This window comes from Melospiza melodia, chromosome 12 (assembly GCF_035770615.1).
Source record: "Melospiza melodia melodia isolate bMelMel2 chromosome 12, bMelMel2.pri, whole genome shotgun sequence".
Taxonomy (NCBI): domain Eukaryota; kingdom Metazoa; phylum Chordata; class Aves; order Passeriformes; family Passerellidae; genus Melospiza; species Melospiza melodia.
Window position 1 is genome coordinate 19,338,221 of NC_086205.1, and position 17,993 is coordinate 19,356,213.

At 43.9% G+C, this 17,993-nt stretch overlaps 1 protein-coding gene across 1 annotated transcript in view; it reads right to left on the reverse strand.

Annotated features, from left to right (window-relative positions):
* Positions 1-14,852, reverse strand: part of PDE6D (phosphodiesterase 6D) — a 34,591-nt gene extending 19,739 nt beyond the window's left edge. Inside the window, exon 1 of the mRNA XM_063167115.1 lies at positions 14,731-14,852. Coding sequence (XP_063023185.1) covers positions 14,731-14,780 — 50 coding nt within the window. The 5' untranslated portion in view covers positions 14,781-14,852. The remainder of the gene's footprint in view (positions 1-14,730) is intronic.
* Positions 14,853-17,993: the final 3,141 nt, after the last annotated feature.

Sequence of the window (17,993 nt, forward strand, 5' to 3'; positions counted from 1 at the left end):
CTGGAAGAAACAAATTTAATGTTGGACTTGCCCATGTCTAGGTGGCACTAGACCACAAAACAGCGAGCAAGGGGTTTGTTGTTCATTTTCATAAAATGCAATAAAAATACACTATTCATTACTCAAATATCAGCTGATACACAATCAGAGCAAAGTCCATCTATTTTCAAAATTACCACTGTCAGATTCTGTGGTATTTCTTTACAAGGTTCATTGCAGTAACAAGGATCCCAAATATACAACAGAGTTAATTAACCTCAAATTTCTATGTGCACATTTATAAAGACTGCTTTAGGGTGAGAAGCAGGAAGAGAGAAAAGATCACAGCTGAAACAAAAAAAGAAAATTTTTCTTTGTCAGTAGTCTGGCCATACTACAAAGCAAGTACAGACCACAGCAATAATTTATTATTTTTTTTAATACAAAAACTAACCAACAATCTTAGCTAGAAGTACATAGCTGAATGCTCAGATTTATGGTATTTCAATAAGTCTGCTTTAATTGCTTATTTTCTATCTCTTTTCATTGTAAGACAAACAAAGATGCCATTGAGGATGCATCTCCCCTGATAAGGCAATCAGAACATGAGCTGCAATTACAGTAATACTTTGCATAAAGGCTTCCCTTATTAATCCAAAAGAGTTCTATTTCAAAACCCACTATTTTACCAGGCTGCCATTCTCAATAGTGCAAAAATTCTTCTGGATTCTTTGTGCCTGAATTCCAAGCAACTCAACCAGCCTTCCTCTTTGTAAAGAGCCTTTATTTGTTCCATTTCCAAGGATAAAAAAGGCACAGTACAGCAGCAGCACTGCATGTCCAGCAGGTCAGCAGCATCAGGCTCCTCCTGCTGCTCCTCTGGCCTGCAGCCCATGTCAGAGATCAGCAGCACGTCCTGCACACACACAGGATGCATGCACTACCCAGACACCTATGCTTGTAAAGCCTCCTATTAATCATTCCTGTACTGCTGCATATTAACATTAAGTAGGTGATTAGTGTGTCAGCAGTCAACAGCCCTGCTAGCTTGGTTACCTCTCAGGTGGATACTGTTTACTCAAGAATTTGATTGTAATTTCTGTTGGCAAAAATATTCCACAAAAAACAAATACATATTCCATCTTTTAATGGAATTCTTTTTCTCAGTCTTCATGAAACAAAACCCAAGCAAACAATCCCCCAGATTTAGTGTATAAGACATGACAATTCAACAGTTCGAGCTGCATTGGCAAGGACTCTGACAGAGGTCCTTGAACATCAAATTTAGCAACCAGGAGGAATTGTGATTTTTAAAAATATTATTCAGCAAAAGACTGGCCAGGGCAGAATCAAGGATTTTGTACATTTGACAGACTTCTGACTTCTGGTTAACTGCTCAAAGGCTGGAAGAGGCTACAAGAACATTGCACTGTTACTGGGGAGAGATCCTGTTCTGAGCTGTCCTTAAAACACCCCTCCATGCACAGGATATATAAGCAACTGCAGCTACCACAGAAGTCCTCAAGAGCCATCATTTTAAGGGATTCAAATGACACTCTGCTGTTCTCCAGCAATCTTATATAACTGGTGAATGTTTGGTACATGAAAGGAGGCATCTTCCTATCAAGAGGTGTTCAATGGTGTCTTTCATAGGAAGGACAGAGAGTTGTCCCTACAGACAGAATTCTGCCCTTGACTTTTTACATTTCTGATATAAAGTTGCTTTTGTTTGGTCTTCCAGGGAATCAGGAAAGAGCAGAAATAAAACTGTGTTTGAGAGTGTGCTTTAAGTTGTGCTGCTGAGGACAGAAACTAGGCCAGGGGAGATTTCAGTGTTGCTGTCAAGTAGTGTTTCCACCTATACAGAACAAAGCAAAAAAATCACTATTGAAAAAGACTTTGTAAAAACATTTAGGGAAAATCTGTAGCTCAGTCTTCAGACAGACAGGTCTCAATTTCAGAGAGGTCTGTAAAAGAGGAAGAATTCATTTGTGCAAAGGACTTCAGGGACCCAGAGATTTTTATTGGGCCATGGAAACTTCAGGCTGTGTGTCAGCACTCCAAATCCTCCCCATCAGATCAATAAAGTCTGCAGTCATTAGGTCTGATAGCTCCTGCCTTCCAGGAAATGAGCCTGTGAGTTTTATCCTAATTGTTAAAAGGCAGGTGTTCACACCACCAAAATCAGCTGTAAAGGGAGCACTTAAAGAGATTCTTGCTGGCACTCTCAGGAGAAAGCAGGAACAGAAGGTCAAGCACTGGATTTCTCTCACATTCCCACACTGATTCTGTCTGAACTCCCCTTACTGAACACCTTTTGAACACAATGTTAATTTTTAAACAGTACCTTTCTCTGGCAGTTGAATTAACAGGGAATTTGTCACTCCAGTAGAGTCAATCCAGATTAATGCACAAAGTGAATTTAGAGTTGAGCTGACCATCCCTTATTTAACCTTTGCCTGAATGTTTTTATTCTCCACCAAGAGAATCCAATTCCAAAGCTTTGAAGTGACTTGGAACTGGGATAAAGGTATCTACAGTGGGGAAATCAAGCAGAAATGGTTAAACTGGGGTAAATTTTAAGCATGTGAACAATATGGTTTTGCCTAGAGTAGAGTAGAGCTTTTTCCAACACTGGCACCTCTTCTTCGACACTGGGAAGAAAAGTACAGACAGTGCGTTATCCAGTGCAGTACATTTACACTGTGCAGCTACATCTGTTCAAGAACTCCTGGCACCAGCAAATTCCATATTGCCCAAGCCAGTTGGCATAAAGATGGTGTGTATTCCCTCAAGGTGAGATTACAGCTCTGTGTGCTACTCAAAAATAGGTCAGACAACTGAACTTCCTTTTCCAGGTGGGCTCATTTGCCCTTTCTCACAAGCAATGCTGGAAAAAGACAAAAATGAACGATATCCCAAAAAGATCCTCTTTACACAGCTTTGAAAGCAAATGCCAATTGCAGCCTTCAGGGGACAAGTGCTACTGCTGCAGTACATCTGGTAATTAGTCTGGAAGGGTTTCTGTTTATGACAGGAGTGAAAATTAACTATTGCAGCAGAAGCAATACTGGCTGAGCACAGAACTGCTGCTTTGTTCAGTCTCCCAGCTGTGCCCAGTGGAACCTGTGCAGGCAGGAATGTGATGCTGGAGCTGGCAGAGCAGAAGTCACTCAGTTCTCCTAAAGGTGGTTTACTCAAAGCACTTCATGCTTTTTTTGAACCTCTGCAACCTTTAACTGCCCCACAGTATGTCACACAGAGCACATCCCTCACTGTTTCAATCCAGAATTGTTCTGTAACCAGGAATGCATCTAGAGACCACCACAAGTTCTCTGGGAAAACAACACAATATCCTTGAAATTAATTAAAGAATGGCAAGGGGATTTAATCTTATTGAGATTTTATATAAAACAGCATTTAGCCCTGGCACTCACACTCCACATCTAATAAACAAAATAAAAATTCAAATCAGCCAGAGAAACAGCTACAACAAGCACTTTCATGAAGTCCACAATGACAAATGCCAATCTCCTATTTGCTGACACAGCACAGCAGAGGAACAAGCCACACTTTTCCTGGCATTAGCTCAAATGGTTCCTTGGATATACAGTCCCTGTGGAGAGTATTGGCCTGAATGTCACTGGAGCTACAAATACTTCAGTTTTGATTGTTGTTTTTTTAACTTGGACTGTGTCTGCATGAAAAGTGGGCATGCTTTGGCCTTGCAAACTGTACAACCCACACAGCCAGAAGAGCTGACTAAACAAAACAGCACCCTCACTGCCAGTTACCCTGTTTTTCCAGGCACAAATGGGCAGCAAATGATTATGAACACCTCAATGCCAAGCTGAGGGAGTCAGTAAGGATGTGAATACTTAGGTGGATGTCAGTGGCCCTCTAGACTCAGAGGACAAGACCAAAGTGAGAATCAGATATAATTATTTAATGTGTAAGAGAAAGAAAAGTCATGGATCTGAAACACTAAAGTGGTTTTACCTCTGGAGTACTATGTGGCAGGATCCCATGCTGCAAATACAGCTCAAACAATTTTTGGTTTTCCACTTAAAACTGACAGGACTATGATTATTCAAGGAAAACAAGTTCATTATCTTGTCTCTTCTGAGGAAGGGAGAAAAACTTAAGAGTGTACAGACCATGTGGAGAATGAAAGCAAAATGAAAATATAGTCAGGAGGGAATGATTGGCAGTTGCAGGAGGAAACTAATCTTGTAAATGGACCAGAGGCTGCTCAAAGTGGATGCAAAGAGGAAGAATAAATGGGGATTTATACAGATTGAAGCAGAACTTTCCAAAAAACAAGGACTTCATATCAGAACCACTGTGCTTTTTTAGGAATGTCCAGAATATGAGGAGAGCTTCAATTGGCAGTGTGGACTAGTGATATGACAATTTAACCATCCCAACATTTTACAGTGTTCAACAGTATGGCTGTCTGAAAAGAGAGAGAGTTATTTGGAAAAGCACTACAGCAAAACAGGGAAAGTACAAGGAAACAATTCAGCTTCAAATCAGCTGAGAGGAGGTAAAATACCTCCTCTCCAAAATTATTTTGTTCTGAATGCTGTACTTTGATCAACTTCTACAGCTGCAGTAACATGACCTGCACTGATGTGAACCTCTGAGCATGTCACCAGGACCACCATGATCTGGAAGATGGAGGGTCTGTGCCCAAACCAGCATCTCTATTTTAGCATGCATTGGAATTCAGAAAAAAGGAAAAAACAACATTATTGTGGAGACAGAGTAATGAAACTTCCACTGAAACAACAAAAAAGGCAATGACCTCTATTACTCTATTCTGCTTCCAAGCAGCTCTTACAGCTTTCACTGTGAATAAAATCTACAGTCATGTTTATACTAAGGTTTAAATTTTATTATTTTAACATGCTTGTTGCTGTATGTTAAATTTTGAGAATACATTAAATCAGATTTTTGCAATTTCAGTAAAAATATATTAATATATTTTTCAGCTAAAGCAATGGAATATCTTATTTCTGCTGTGAAAAGGGACAGAATATATAAATACAATCAGCTGTAATTCACATGCTGATTATTTCAATATAGGTATTATTAACAAGAAAATAAAAATTTACTTATTGGAAAGCTAGACTTACAGAGAATACAAATGTCATGTTTATGAAATATTATTTTGGTGTTTCAAAGTGTGGACTTCATAAGCATTCATTCATTAGCATTCATGTTAAGGCGAATGCTAATATGGAGAAGTTAGACACAAAAAGCTGGAGAACTGCCATTATCTGCACCCTTTACAGGTGTGCCTACATTAAAATATAGTCCTTTTTTTTTTGAATTTGCACCTTTCCATTCATTCTACTGCCTCATTCACTGCATTTACTATTTCAGAACTGGCAACACTAGGGATGATGTAGACAATGTTACTAAGCAGGAAAACAAGGTACTGTTTTATCAGTGCAAACAAATGCAAGAGACCATCATGAACTGTGAAACTTTTTCAGCTGGCCACGGGCAGGGCTGTAGTTATATGAGAAAGAGAACCTTAAAGAAAACCTTAAAGCATGGCTGGGGGATCAGCAGCAGAGGTTTGTGCTACAGCTGGTTAATGCCTCCCCTGTCATTTGTGTGGATGGGGAGAAGGTGGTCATGGAGGGATTGCCAGTGGTGAGAGGAAAGGAACATTCTAGTGGTAGAATGGAAGATGCTTGGAAAACCAGGGAACCAGTGTTTTTTCCTTCTTGTGAAGCTAACCCTTCAGGTCAATGTGGCAGTAGAATAATGCAGTTCCCTTTGAAGGAATTATGGGGGAAAACACAAAGAAGAATTCCTTTCTGGAGCTGTTTAAATACTGTGTTTTAATGGCAACAATACAACTGTAACAATGCCTTGTGGATTAATGAGGGTTCCATAAATGAGCAGCCCAAATGGGATTGAGAAATGTACTGGCTTCTCTGTCTCTTCCTGGAAAGAGCATTTAAAAACAACAAGCATTTGCTCTCCAAGGCTGCATGGGGTTTTTAGCCAATGTTTTCCTCTGTCTGGTCCATTGAGAGCTGCACAGAATAGAGCCTCTAATGGCACTTGCTGCATGGTTCCAGACCCTGTTTGTGACTTTGCCTGGTGACCAGGCAGGAACTGCTCACACAGCACAGTAATGCTAAGGATTTCTTGCACAGGTCAAGGGCAAAGAGAAAATAACTACCTTACTGAGGTCACCTCAAATGCATTTCTCTTAAATGAAATTATAAGACCACAGACTTATTATATTAAAACTAAAATAATGGTAAGCTAGGTTTTTAGAATTGGTGCTGGATAACTAAAATGGTGTGTGAGAAGCCTCCTCAGGTAAGGTGGTGCTGAGAGCTGGAGAACCCAGCACGAGGCTGCACTGAGTGATCTGATCTGAGCCTGTGGGGATAACACCCAGCAGCAGCAGTGCCTGGAGAGGGCTCTGCTTACAGCCCTCCCCAGCTGCTGCTTCATTTCTCCCTCAAGCTGAACAGCTGAGCAGCTGGTAGAACTGCCATCAGCACAGCTCCTGCTCCTCAGCCTGTTGCTGAGGTCGTTTAAAGCCTCCATGCAGGAGGCTGCAGGGCTCATCTGAGCAGCCTGGCTGGTGACTCTGAAAATGAGGCAACAAGTGGCTGGGGATGGCAACCCAGGCTCTGTACAGCTGCTGTGACAGAAGCATGGGGCAGGAAAAATGCAAGAGCAGGTATTTTTGGATGTCTCTTTGCTCAGAAGCAGGATGCCACTTCCTGGACTGAGCTGTTTTTAAATTTCACTTTAAGGCTTGAACTAAGGTTCAAGCAAAGTAACAAACAGAAGGACTTTTCCCCTCTTTATTTCAGCTTCTGGGAAAGAAAGTAACTTTACTAGAGAAACAGTGAAATCTTAAGCTGGACTCAAACTGACAGGCCAGTATTCTAATGCACTCAAATCTACTTTAAAGAGTTAAACTGGAAGTGAAATGTCTAAAGTACCTTCAGAAGGTACACCTGTGCTAAAGCTGGTAGGTATTTCTTGGTGTCCAGTTTCCAGATGGGTTGGCATTTCACCACATGGCAGTACATTAATGGGGACAATGGTTGTTCCTCTACCTTCTCTTTCTGCAAAACTTCCTTCAAGAGCAGTTGAGGCTGTTGCAGAACTCCCTTAAGCAGAGTTAGCAACAGTTCATGCCAATACTTGAATCAAAACTGGGTCCCCCTTAGTGAGGGTTTCTCTAAGAATTTTCCCAAACATAAATTTTTATTTAAAGTCATGCAAATAGCCAGCTTTTCCACTGCCTCCTGAAATACAATTTCCTTTGACCTTCCAAACCAAAGTGACCTGACATTAACTCTCTGCTTCCTCAGCAGGCTGTCCCTGATCAGAAGTTTCTGACACTTAAAACATCAGATGAACTCTTGATTGCCAGAATGTGTAGCCTTCCTTCCCAAAAGGCTTAAATTAGGTCATGTGAAGAGGAGGAAAGAGGCCTGCAGGCAATCTGCTTTCACTGGTGAGTAAAGTGTATGATCTTCCCTGCTTTCCTGATAAATAAGAAAAGATGGATATAATTAGCTGTCCCAAGGACCAAATAAGCTTCTGACTTGCTACAGAGTAGCTGAAGGTTAGGTACAGTGTAGCATACAGACCAACCCGTATAAACAGTCCTCTGTAGAATTACTGAGTATAAGGCCCTGCACTCTCAATCTCTAATGGAAAACTATTGCTCCTATTAGACAATTCTTTCAATACAGGATAAATTTAGTAATATTCTTATGTGCACTGCTATCCCAAATGCTGACTGAAATAAAAAACCAATGTATTTTCCTTCCTCCTTTTACCTAAGCCTGCCATTCTTCCAGAAGAATGTTGCCTGAAATTCTAGTCATGAACACAATCAACTCAAAGACTCACTCATGACTGAATTAATCTGATACTGTTTCCCTTAAGTCTCCTCTACACATAACATTTCTGTCACAATGAGAACTCTGCTCAGGAGAAATATGACAATGGAATCTTGAGTTCATAATCACAGCTGAAAATCCTGGCTGCCAACTAGAATTTAGCAATGTGCAGTTGAGATCTGGTTCCTAAGAGAACCCCTGGTTGCTGTCAGGTGTCTTCTGGACAGAGCCTCCCAATAGTGCTGCAGTGTCTGCTTGGGCATGAGGCTGAATGGCTTTGGAACCTCACAGCAATGCCCACTGAGTGCATGGGGATACTCCCTCAAACTGCTCAGGGAGTGAGGCTACACACATGACAAACCTGCTTCTGTGAGGGCTCCTGATTATGATTATTCTCAGCACAAAAAGGCAGCACTTGAGAAAAGCTTTACACATTTTGTGCTGGCTACTGCAGTTTATTGCATATCTAGAATAAACATATGATGGGCTCCTTAAGATGTGAGAGCAACACATGTGCAAAAATCACCTTTTAAATAACTAGATTTTATAAACTCTGTGATACTAACATGCAGGGAAAAAAGGACAAAATTCAATGTTGCCATGTGGACCTTAATAGATCATGATGCTTTCTGCTTGTTCCCTGTACCTGGGAATGCAGCAACCTCCTATTTCTACACAAACATTGACTGTTGGATGTAAGCAAAGCACTGGTTTATCTTTAACAGACTCTGAGCTCAAATTTGAAGTTGCCTTAACTTCCCAGCTTAGAGAAATAGAAGAGGCTTTTTTACATAAATGTAAGATATATAGTAGCCTCTATCTTACAAATTTCAAGTAAAATTTTGACTCAACTTTATTTCTGGGATCAGCCTAAATTCAAAGATAAACACCTTAGAACAAGTCAAATCAGCTTCCACACTAAGGCTGCTTTAGGTAACAGAAAACTCTTTTTGCCAGAGACACAAGAACCACATCAGATATCTACATTAAAAAACCCTCCTCTGAACATTATCTGTTTAATTTGAGGATTTTTGGATATCTCCCCTACTTCTCTGTATGTGTGTAAGCTTGGCTTTTATCCTGTATGTTGGCTGTGAAAATGCGGGGGGTGGGGGGAAAGAAGCTCTACCAGTTCTCACTTGATGGATTAAATTACTATCTTCTGCTCTGTGGAAATTCAAATACTGTAACAACAGCTGAAGAATAAGGCACCAATGACTCCCAAGGATGCAAAGAGTAACTGATATCTTAATATGATACAAAGGAAACAAGGGAAAATAATTTTGCTAATGACACCTGCATTATTTTAAATACTTCATTAGGTTGGCACTAAGCAAGCAATTAAAAATACTGAAACCATAATTCCAGTAAAATGCTGGATGGGTAGGCTTTGGAGAGATCAAAGGATTAATCTTAGATATAAATTTGTAACTACAAAGTGCTAAAGCAATATTGCAGATTAAAAAGAAAAACCTGAACTCCAGTGTCAACCTCCACTTTGAAGTTGATGCCAGACGTGTTCTCTGTGGCACCTGGCAACTCATTTGTATCCTGTGATGTCCCTCCCACTGTCATGGGCACAAACCCCCACTTCCAACACTACACAGGGACTGCATCAAATGTGACAAGTAGACAACTGACTGTAGCTCAGATATCAAGTTAATGCAAATCACAGGTTAGGCACAGTTAAATATTTACACTTTTTTCAATGAGAGTTAACAAGGGGAGGACATGAAGTTTTTGGTGTTCACTCAGGAATCAGGCAAAACCAAACCTGGTAAAATTGCTCTTGCTTTATTTGCAGATGTGCCTCATGACTCAGTCATAAGAAACATGATGACTCTGTGTCTAGCATGCCAGAATTAGAGATCATTGCATAGTGCAGAACTTCTGCAAATGCTGGAAATAATTCTGATATGATAAAGGTACCTTGGCTACCATGACATTCAACTACCAACTACAACCAGCCTAAAGCTTCTGGGTGAAGCTCTGGTCTCTGAAACAAAGATCTCTCAATGCTGCCAGGGTGGGAATTTGTTCCAGTCAGACTAACTGGGAATGTGGACAACTCTTGCTTGTAAAGTACTTTAAGTTCTGTAGAAAGTAAGAGGGTTCAAAAAACCAGAAATATGGATGAGAGAGAACAAACTCATGGTTTCCAGGGTGTTTTAAAATTGCATTAGAGCAAGCTACATGTGAGTTCTGCTTTGGGTCTCCACAAAGTACATGTCCCAGCTTCTGGCAACTCCTGCTCCATCTCTGGCTGGCCAGTGTCTCCTTTTAACCCATGAAATTGATGGTTTGTCTTTCTATTCCAATGCAAGGAATTTATACAGAGTGAGAATTGAGGAAGCACAAAGGAAACCTCAAAACCAAAGGGAATCTTTAAGCCAATTAAAGCTGCTCCCTTGTTAGTTTTGTAAACACAGCAGCAGGTAAGAATTTCAAATGAATAACCTGCCTAACACCTACCAGCAAAACAATGAAACTGGAAACTTATTTCAATGTTGCTTCTAATTAGATTGCTCAACTTTGGAATGCTGCATCAAACTATTCAGTGAACAGTGACTATTCTAGGAATTGATGGACAAGACTGTCATTAACTTCAGTTCCTGTGTGTACAGCAGACCAGGATGAAGTTGGAAGTTTCCCTGTCTGCAGAATAATATAAAAGCTCATAGATATTCCTAGTGATTCTGGTGTAACTGTATTTTCACTACAGCTCTACCCATCTTTCAAAGAGAAAGACTTCCTAGGCAGAAAAACAATGGTGAGAATAAAGCTGGAAAAAGCTCTGGGAGCTGGGAAGATGCTGCACAGGGAACTTGAGGACTGTAGGAAAGTAGGCCAGGCTTTGACATGAGAGTTTTGCCTGCAAGTTTGGAGTGCTTGAGCTACAGGTGTATATTTACACTGACCACAAACTCAGTTTCATAACTCTGTAATTGTTCTGGAGTTAATACTGTCAGTTAATGTTCTCTTCTTATGTTCACTGTATTGCCTTGTTTCAGGAGACTTCAGAAGAACAGGCCACTACACAGCCTTAAAATGAAGTTCATGGAAAAACTTATCCTAAACTGATAACCAGCTACAGGACAATTAATCCTACAGAGATTTTGATAAGACTTCTCTGTACATTAGCAAATAAAAGGTGGTATCTTGTTTGACTTGTAAGATTTAAGATAGAAAGATGTCCTTACTCCTGTGTGGAGAGGCAAGACATGGCACTTTAACCATCCTGTGAGAATCAACCAACTCATTGGGGTTTTCTCCTCCTTTCTGCTGACTGAAACCTCACAGAAAGAACTGCTTCAAGAAGTTGGACTGAGGTCCCTCAAGAGCTGGATGTGAATCGGCTGCTGCAAACCATGACTGGACATTTCTAATCTACAGCATGGATGCTTTCCAAATGCTGGCAAACCAAACCAAACTAAACAGGGTAACTAACTATCTACAGGGTCCTTATTCTAGCACATTAGCACATTTTGAAAAAATAATTCTGTGCTAGTTGATCTCAGAACAAAGGTAAAGAGGCAACCCACAAAGGGTTAAAGGGGAGCCATCAAAATAAAACAATCCTGAACTTTAACTGCTGGGGAAGTACATCACTGGTGTTACTTTCTTTTGATAAAGGATGCTAAATGCATGCATTTAATAGTACACACTGAAGATAAAATGACAGAACAAGATCTGAAGAATGTGTTGAAAGGCTGACTGAGGGCCAAGTAAAATGCCCTTCTGTAGCTTGACAGAGTAACTCTCCCATCTTCCAGGGAAAAAAAAAAAAAGGCATAATTGAATGTCATACATTTGAGATCACAGGACCAGAGGGGCATAAATACTTGCAGAAATAAGACTTGGCTAATACTTCTCACAAATGGATCTTCAGTCACCAACTGGACTGATGCTGCTTGTAGCCAAACAAGTGCATTTTCACAGCACTAAACTACCTGTAGCTATTGTGTTGGGTGTAACAACTGCTGTTCAGAACAGCAGTGCCTTCAGAGCAGTTTGTTGATAAATACACTTACAAGCTCTGTTAGCAAATATTGTCCCTGAACAAGTGACAAGCTCTGTTTGTTGTCTGCTTTCAAAATTTTTCTGCCGCATATTTATTGGACTGTTAATGTTCAATATTCACTGGTGCCACAAAAATTCTTAGGATAAGTCCAATAACGTATAATATTCTCATTTTCCTGCAAGCATCAAATATATTTCCCTTGGTTTTAATATTTTTAAAATAGTAAAATCCATGAGAAGAGGGAATAAATGTTCCTGGCTTGGATTTTGGGACATTAGTCACAACATGTTTCTGCACTGGTGTCATAGAGGAAGGAAAACCTATCTTTCAATTGAAATTAGAGGGTGGATTGAGGCTATAATTTAATTTCCACATGCCCCAATCATCCAGCATGCCCCAATGAGTTGGAAAGCTTGTAATTAACTCCTTTTCAGGAACCACAAGTAAACACAATTATTAGAGGAAACTCTGATTACTCAATGTGAACTGGACTTCCAGCTAGAGTGTCTGCTGTTGTGTTAAAATCAGGGATTATTTTGGAAGCCTGCTTCCTCAGTGATGCTTCTGGCCCTAGCAAGTGCTCCTGCCTCCCAAGGAATCCCTTGCACACTGCCCCTGGGGGCAATGCCAGGCTCCTCTCTTGTGCTAAAAGCAAGTTCAGTTTGAAGTGCCAAGGTTGCAGATGTGCTTAAGGTGGTGGAGCTCAACTCCCTCCCGTGTGGGAGCAGAGGAGAAAGTTTTCAGGTGCTCAAAGTATAAACTGAACAATTTTTCAGAACACATTTCCCTCTTCCTTTCTGCTAATGAAATGAGTACAATAGGGTGGCTGGGAGATAAAGCATCTCTAAACTGCAACTGTCCCTGGCACAGACCCTGCCCTTGGACAGGGAAGGGAAATGGAGCTGATGTCTCCCTTGCAGGGAGCGTGGTCACAGCTGGGCATGAGCAGTTTCCTGTGGGGATGGTGTGGTGTCTCAAGGCTTCCTCACAAATGAGGAATGTCTGCTCAGCCTCTCTTCTGGTTTACTAAAGGCAACAGGGATGTTTCTCAACTATTTCAACTTGCTAAGACTTTCAGTTATGAAATGCTTCTCCAGACTTTCCTGTTTGTCAGACTTTGCACTACACAGCCCCTGTGGCAACTATCAAGGTACTCTAGCATGTTTTTGGAGAAGTGTGGTCCAGATTTTGACTTAAGCTGTCCTGCCAGAAGTAAACTAATTTTTTTTTTTTTTTTGCAAGGACAAAAAAGGAAGACTAGACTTGAGAACTTCAACACAGACTGCAGAGTGCTTCTAATAAAATTTCTGTCCATGCTATGGCTGCTTGAGATCATAGTTTGTTGTCTGACATCCTTCCTCTCAAAGAGCAAAAAGCAAAAAACAAAAAGTATTATTTCATTCAGAGTTGGACAAAGACCTTTATGTAAATTCTGCTATCCAATAAAGACTATGTACAAACACATGCAAAAAGCACTTAAGAGTTTGCTCCCTAGGCTTAACTTTCAAGGCACTCCTCACTTCTACCAACAGCTTAGTCTGGTCTTGTCAGAAGCTTATTCTTCTAATTGCCAGCACAAAAGGTTTTTAATTTATGTTTTGACAGCTAAAATTCTACATCTTCATAGATACAAAGAACTGTCAATAGTGCCAGCACAGAGGCAAAGGAACCAAATGCAGTACTAACAGCTGGGGGAGACTGCAATGATTCTATAAAAAAGTTAAGAAAAACATCTGCTTATAGTTTGATAAAAGCTATCTGTCTAAATCCAACCTAGAAAATCAGATCCTGCTACAGCTGGCATAGAGATTATGAACATCTCACAGAACAAAAAGCCCCACCACCCTGTTTAGAAATAATAGGTTTTGATCAAGAGGATATTTCCTTCACTTCTGTCCTTTTTATTATAAAAAGAGAAATATAAACCAACTCACAATATTCTGATGTCTAAAGGGCAAGACAGCAAGCTTGCAATTGCCTTCTAAGCTTAGAAGAATTTACTTCAGTAAAATATTCCACATGTAAAATAAAGCTACACTATTTCTCACACCCTTAGTTTGAACGTGGGCCTTTAGGTCGAGTCTTTCTCTACTTTGCTGAAATGCTGGGTTGGAATTGGTGCACAAAGGCTCTCGCCTCTCTTCCGAGCTCAGATCTATCTCATTTCATCAGCTTTAACTTCACATCCAGGTACCACAGGCATAAAATCAGAATGCTTTTGGAAAGCCACAACATGAAAAGTTTTTAAACGAGCTGCACAGAAAGGCATTTACACGCAGAATACGTCAGCAAGAAAAGACACTGCACGACCAAGACATGTGCCAGTACCTCACGGTATGACAAGGAACAAGGTGTTTAGCAGCTCCTGGACCTGAGCACCAGGTATTTCCTTTCCAAGCAGAGGTGCTTAAGCGCAGGCCGGAGGGAAGGGGATCAGATCCTCCTGGCGCAGAGCTACTTCACCTGCCCTCTGTAAGCTGTCCTCGCTGCGGGCGGGGGGCTCCTGCTGCCCGGGCCGCCGCCCCCGGCCCAGCCGCTCCCAGCGCCGCGCAGGGGCCGCAGGGGCGGTGGTCGCCGCCACCCGGCTGAGGGCTTTGCCCGCGGGGACCCCTCACCCCCGGCCCGGCGTCACGGGCCTCCCTCCCCGTGCCCCCGCCCCGGCCGGCGCAGGGCCGGTGCCAGCCCCGAGGGACCCTCCCGCCACCGCCGGGGTAAGGACGCCACGGAGACCCGCGTCGCCATGGCAACCCCCCTCCCGCCCCAGGGGCCTCGCCACAGCGGGGCGGCGATCCCCGCGCCCCCCGCGCCGCCTCACGGCCCCCGCACGGAGGATACAGCTTGAAGCCGCGGAGGATCTCCTTGGCCCGCTCGTCCGTGGCCGACATGGTCCTGCCGCGCCGCGGGCGGGCGGACGGGGCTGGGCCGGGCCTGGCGGGAGCGCGGCGGTGACAGCGGAGCCTCAGGACCCCCCGCCCCTCCCTCCCGCGCACCCGCCACTGCCCGGCGCAACCAACCCCAGCGGCCGCCAGCGGCCGCCCGCCGCCGCGCCGACCAATCAGCCGCTGCCGTCCCCTCCTCGCCCCGCCTTCTGGCGCAGGAATGACAGCGCTACTGACCAATCAGACAGCGCTCTCCCTCATTCAAGGGTGGGTGCGCAGCGGTTGCTGAGACTCTTCGGTTGGGCCTGACGTGGCCGCGATGGAGGCGCCGCAGGATGACCGGGCAGGGGGAGCGGGCTGTCCCCGGGCCGGGAGGCCTCAGCGGGGAGCAGTCGAGGGGGTGAGAAGCCGCCCCGGGCCTCGTCAGGGGCGGCCGAGCGGCCCCGAGCCGCTGGAGCTGGGCTGGCGCTTCTCCCGGGCAGTGGGGGTCCCGAGGTTCCGTCTCTGGGCTGCTCGCGGAGCTCCGCCCGTGAGCTCGGGTGATGTGGGGACCCGGGTGCTCAGCCCCGGAGCGGCTTCTGCCGGAGACCTTCAGAGCCCACCTGGACCAGTTCTGTGTCATCTGCTCCAGGTGACCCTGCCTTGGCAGGGGTTGGACTGGCTGATCGCCAGAGCTCCCTCCCAGACCTCGCCGTTCTGAGGTTCTGCGTGTCCCGAGGCCGGAGCCAACAGCACCAACATTGTGGAGCAGGTTAAAGATAAATAGTGTGCTACTCCTGGAACAAAGGCAGCCTTCTTTGTGCTGCAGAAATTTGAATCACAGATCAGTTGGAGTTGAAAGGGACTAAAGACCATCCAGGCTGGCCTTGAACACATCCAGGGATGGGCCATCCACAGCTTTGCCAGGCAACCTGTCAGTGCCTCAGCATCCTCACAGGAAAGAATTGCATCCGAATATCTAACCTATATCTGCCTTCTACCATTTTGAAGCCATGCCCCTTGTTCTATCACTAGAACTCTATTGCCTTCTTAAAAGTCCCTCTCCAGCTTTCTTGTAGGACCCCTTCAGGTACATAAAGGCCTGAATGATGTCACCCTGGAACCTTCTCCAGGCTGAACAATGCAAATTCTTTCAGCCTTTCCTCATCAGAGAGGTGCTCCAGCCCTCTAATAATCTTTATAGCCTTTATGTTTGTGTAGCAGAGTTGACTGTGGAGGGGAAAGTCTCAGATTTGTTAGCGCATTTCAGGAGCCAGTCTGCTCTTTAACTTGAGCTAATTAACCCCTCTCTTAACAATCTGAGTGCAACTGATAAAAGCATTAAGTCATGGATAAAATAAAGCCAGCAGTTGTAACCCAGTCCTCAAACGAGGACCAGTGAACAGTCAGGGTGCCATCAATGCACTCACTCATGGCTCCACTTGCCTCCAAATCAACCACTGTACAAAAGTGGAGACTGTGAGTGTTAATAAAGGCTCCATTTAATGCATAAGGGCAAGGCCACTGCCAGCATCACTGACAAGAGATCTTAATAATAAAAATAGGCAGCATTTCTTTTCCTGATGTATGTGATCCATGCTCAATTTCCCACTATCAGTTTAAGTGTATGGAGGGGTCATTTTGAGTCTGGGCAGAGTGCCAGGGGTGAGCTGTGCCAATATATGTCTATATTTTGTTAAGAGTCCATCCTGGGTTTTAGCTAGGCTGTGGAATTGCATGCTTTCTAAAGAGGAGGGACTAAAGATCACTGAGGAGAAAAGAGTGACAAGGAGAAAAGGCAAGCAAGACAAAAGCAGACCTGGAAAAGGCAGAAACAATTGGTTGTATGTAGGAAATGAGCCTGCCAGGTGGAAGTGGGACATGCTGGTTTACAGAAGTCATAAGAAACTCCATCCTGTCTTTGTTCAGGTTCCTCAGAGATGAAGGAGCCAGAGACCAAGTGGATCTCATAGAAGGGAACTCTTGCAGCTTTGAAGGGCTTCTCTAGCACACGGATAGGGATGTTTGTGGAGTTTCAAGTTGGAGCCTTTGCATTTCCTGGCCAAGTCTCAGAATTCCCAAGGTCACCTTGCTGTGCTGGGAGGCACAGGGCTCTCATTCAGGAGCTCCTGAACATCACAGAAGAGCTCACAGCTGAAGTGTGAGGCTCCTGTCACTAGTGCAGGGCCAGGCAGCTGTGGAACACGTGGCAGCACAACTCAGGGTGACAAAACCCTGGGATCTCTCACAGTCCTTGGGCTGCATTAACACAAACAGCACTCTTGAGCACATCATCTTAAAAACCTCCTTGCAAGAAAGTTGCTGCAAATCCCTCTGTCTTTTGGTGCCACTTGGAACTGAAAACCTTTCCTTCACATCTCTGGCAGGTGTGGCAGCTTCTGAGCCACCACTGCAGGTGAGAAGATGCCTCCAGCCTGCTCTCTGCTTCTGCAGCAGCTGTTCTCAAGGTGCAGGTAAAGGAGTTCCTTTGGTGTTTCTGCAGAGCAGAGTAACTGGGAGATAGTTCAGAGACCCCCAGCTGGGGCTTCATCCCTCCCCACACCTGATGGGAGAGGTTGTACAACTTCACATCTGCAGCCACCCAGACATCACTCCTTGCCTGGCTGAGAGAAGAGTCCAGCAAGCAGCTCAGTCCCTGCATCCTGGGAAATAAAGAGAGGTTGGAAACTTTTCAGCAGGGCCTGGGAGCTCCCCCTCACCATGCTCTGGAGTTGGGTGCTGGCAGCTGCAGGGAATGGGGATGAAGGGTTGTGGAAGCCCACAAGGTGAGCAATGAAATACAAGGGAAAATACAAGAAACACAGAAGTGTTTTCACTGTTGGCCCTCTCCTTGGGGAGCTCAGGTGTCCTCAGACTCTGGGGGTCCAGGACCCCACTGTTTGGGGACATTACTGTGGCAGTGCAGGGAAATAATGAATTGTGTGCTGCCTAAAAGGGACCTGGACTGCAGTATCACAAGGGGAAGAGGTGGGGTGAGTCAAGAGATAATGCCAACATTAAAAGATAAAATGGATTAACATCTCCTGGCACACACAGAGCTGCGTGGGTGGAGCAAGAGGTTGCAATAGCTGTTTAAAAGGGACTGAGACAGCTGGACATCCACATATTTTTCCTCTTAAAAACAAAAATCCACCCCAAAAGCTGAGCTTAGCTGATGCTGTCCTCCAAAGTCCAGGTCAGCCAGGCTGGCTGGCAGCAGTTGGGAGGTACCAGGACAGG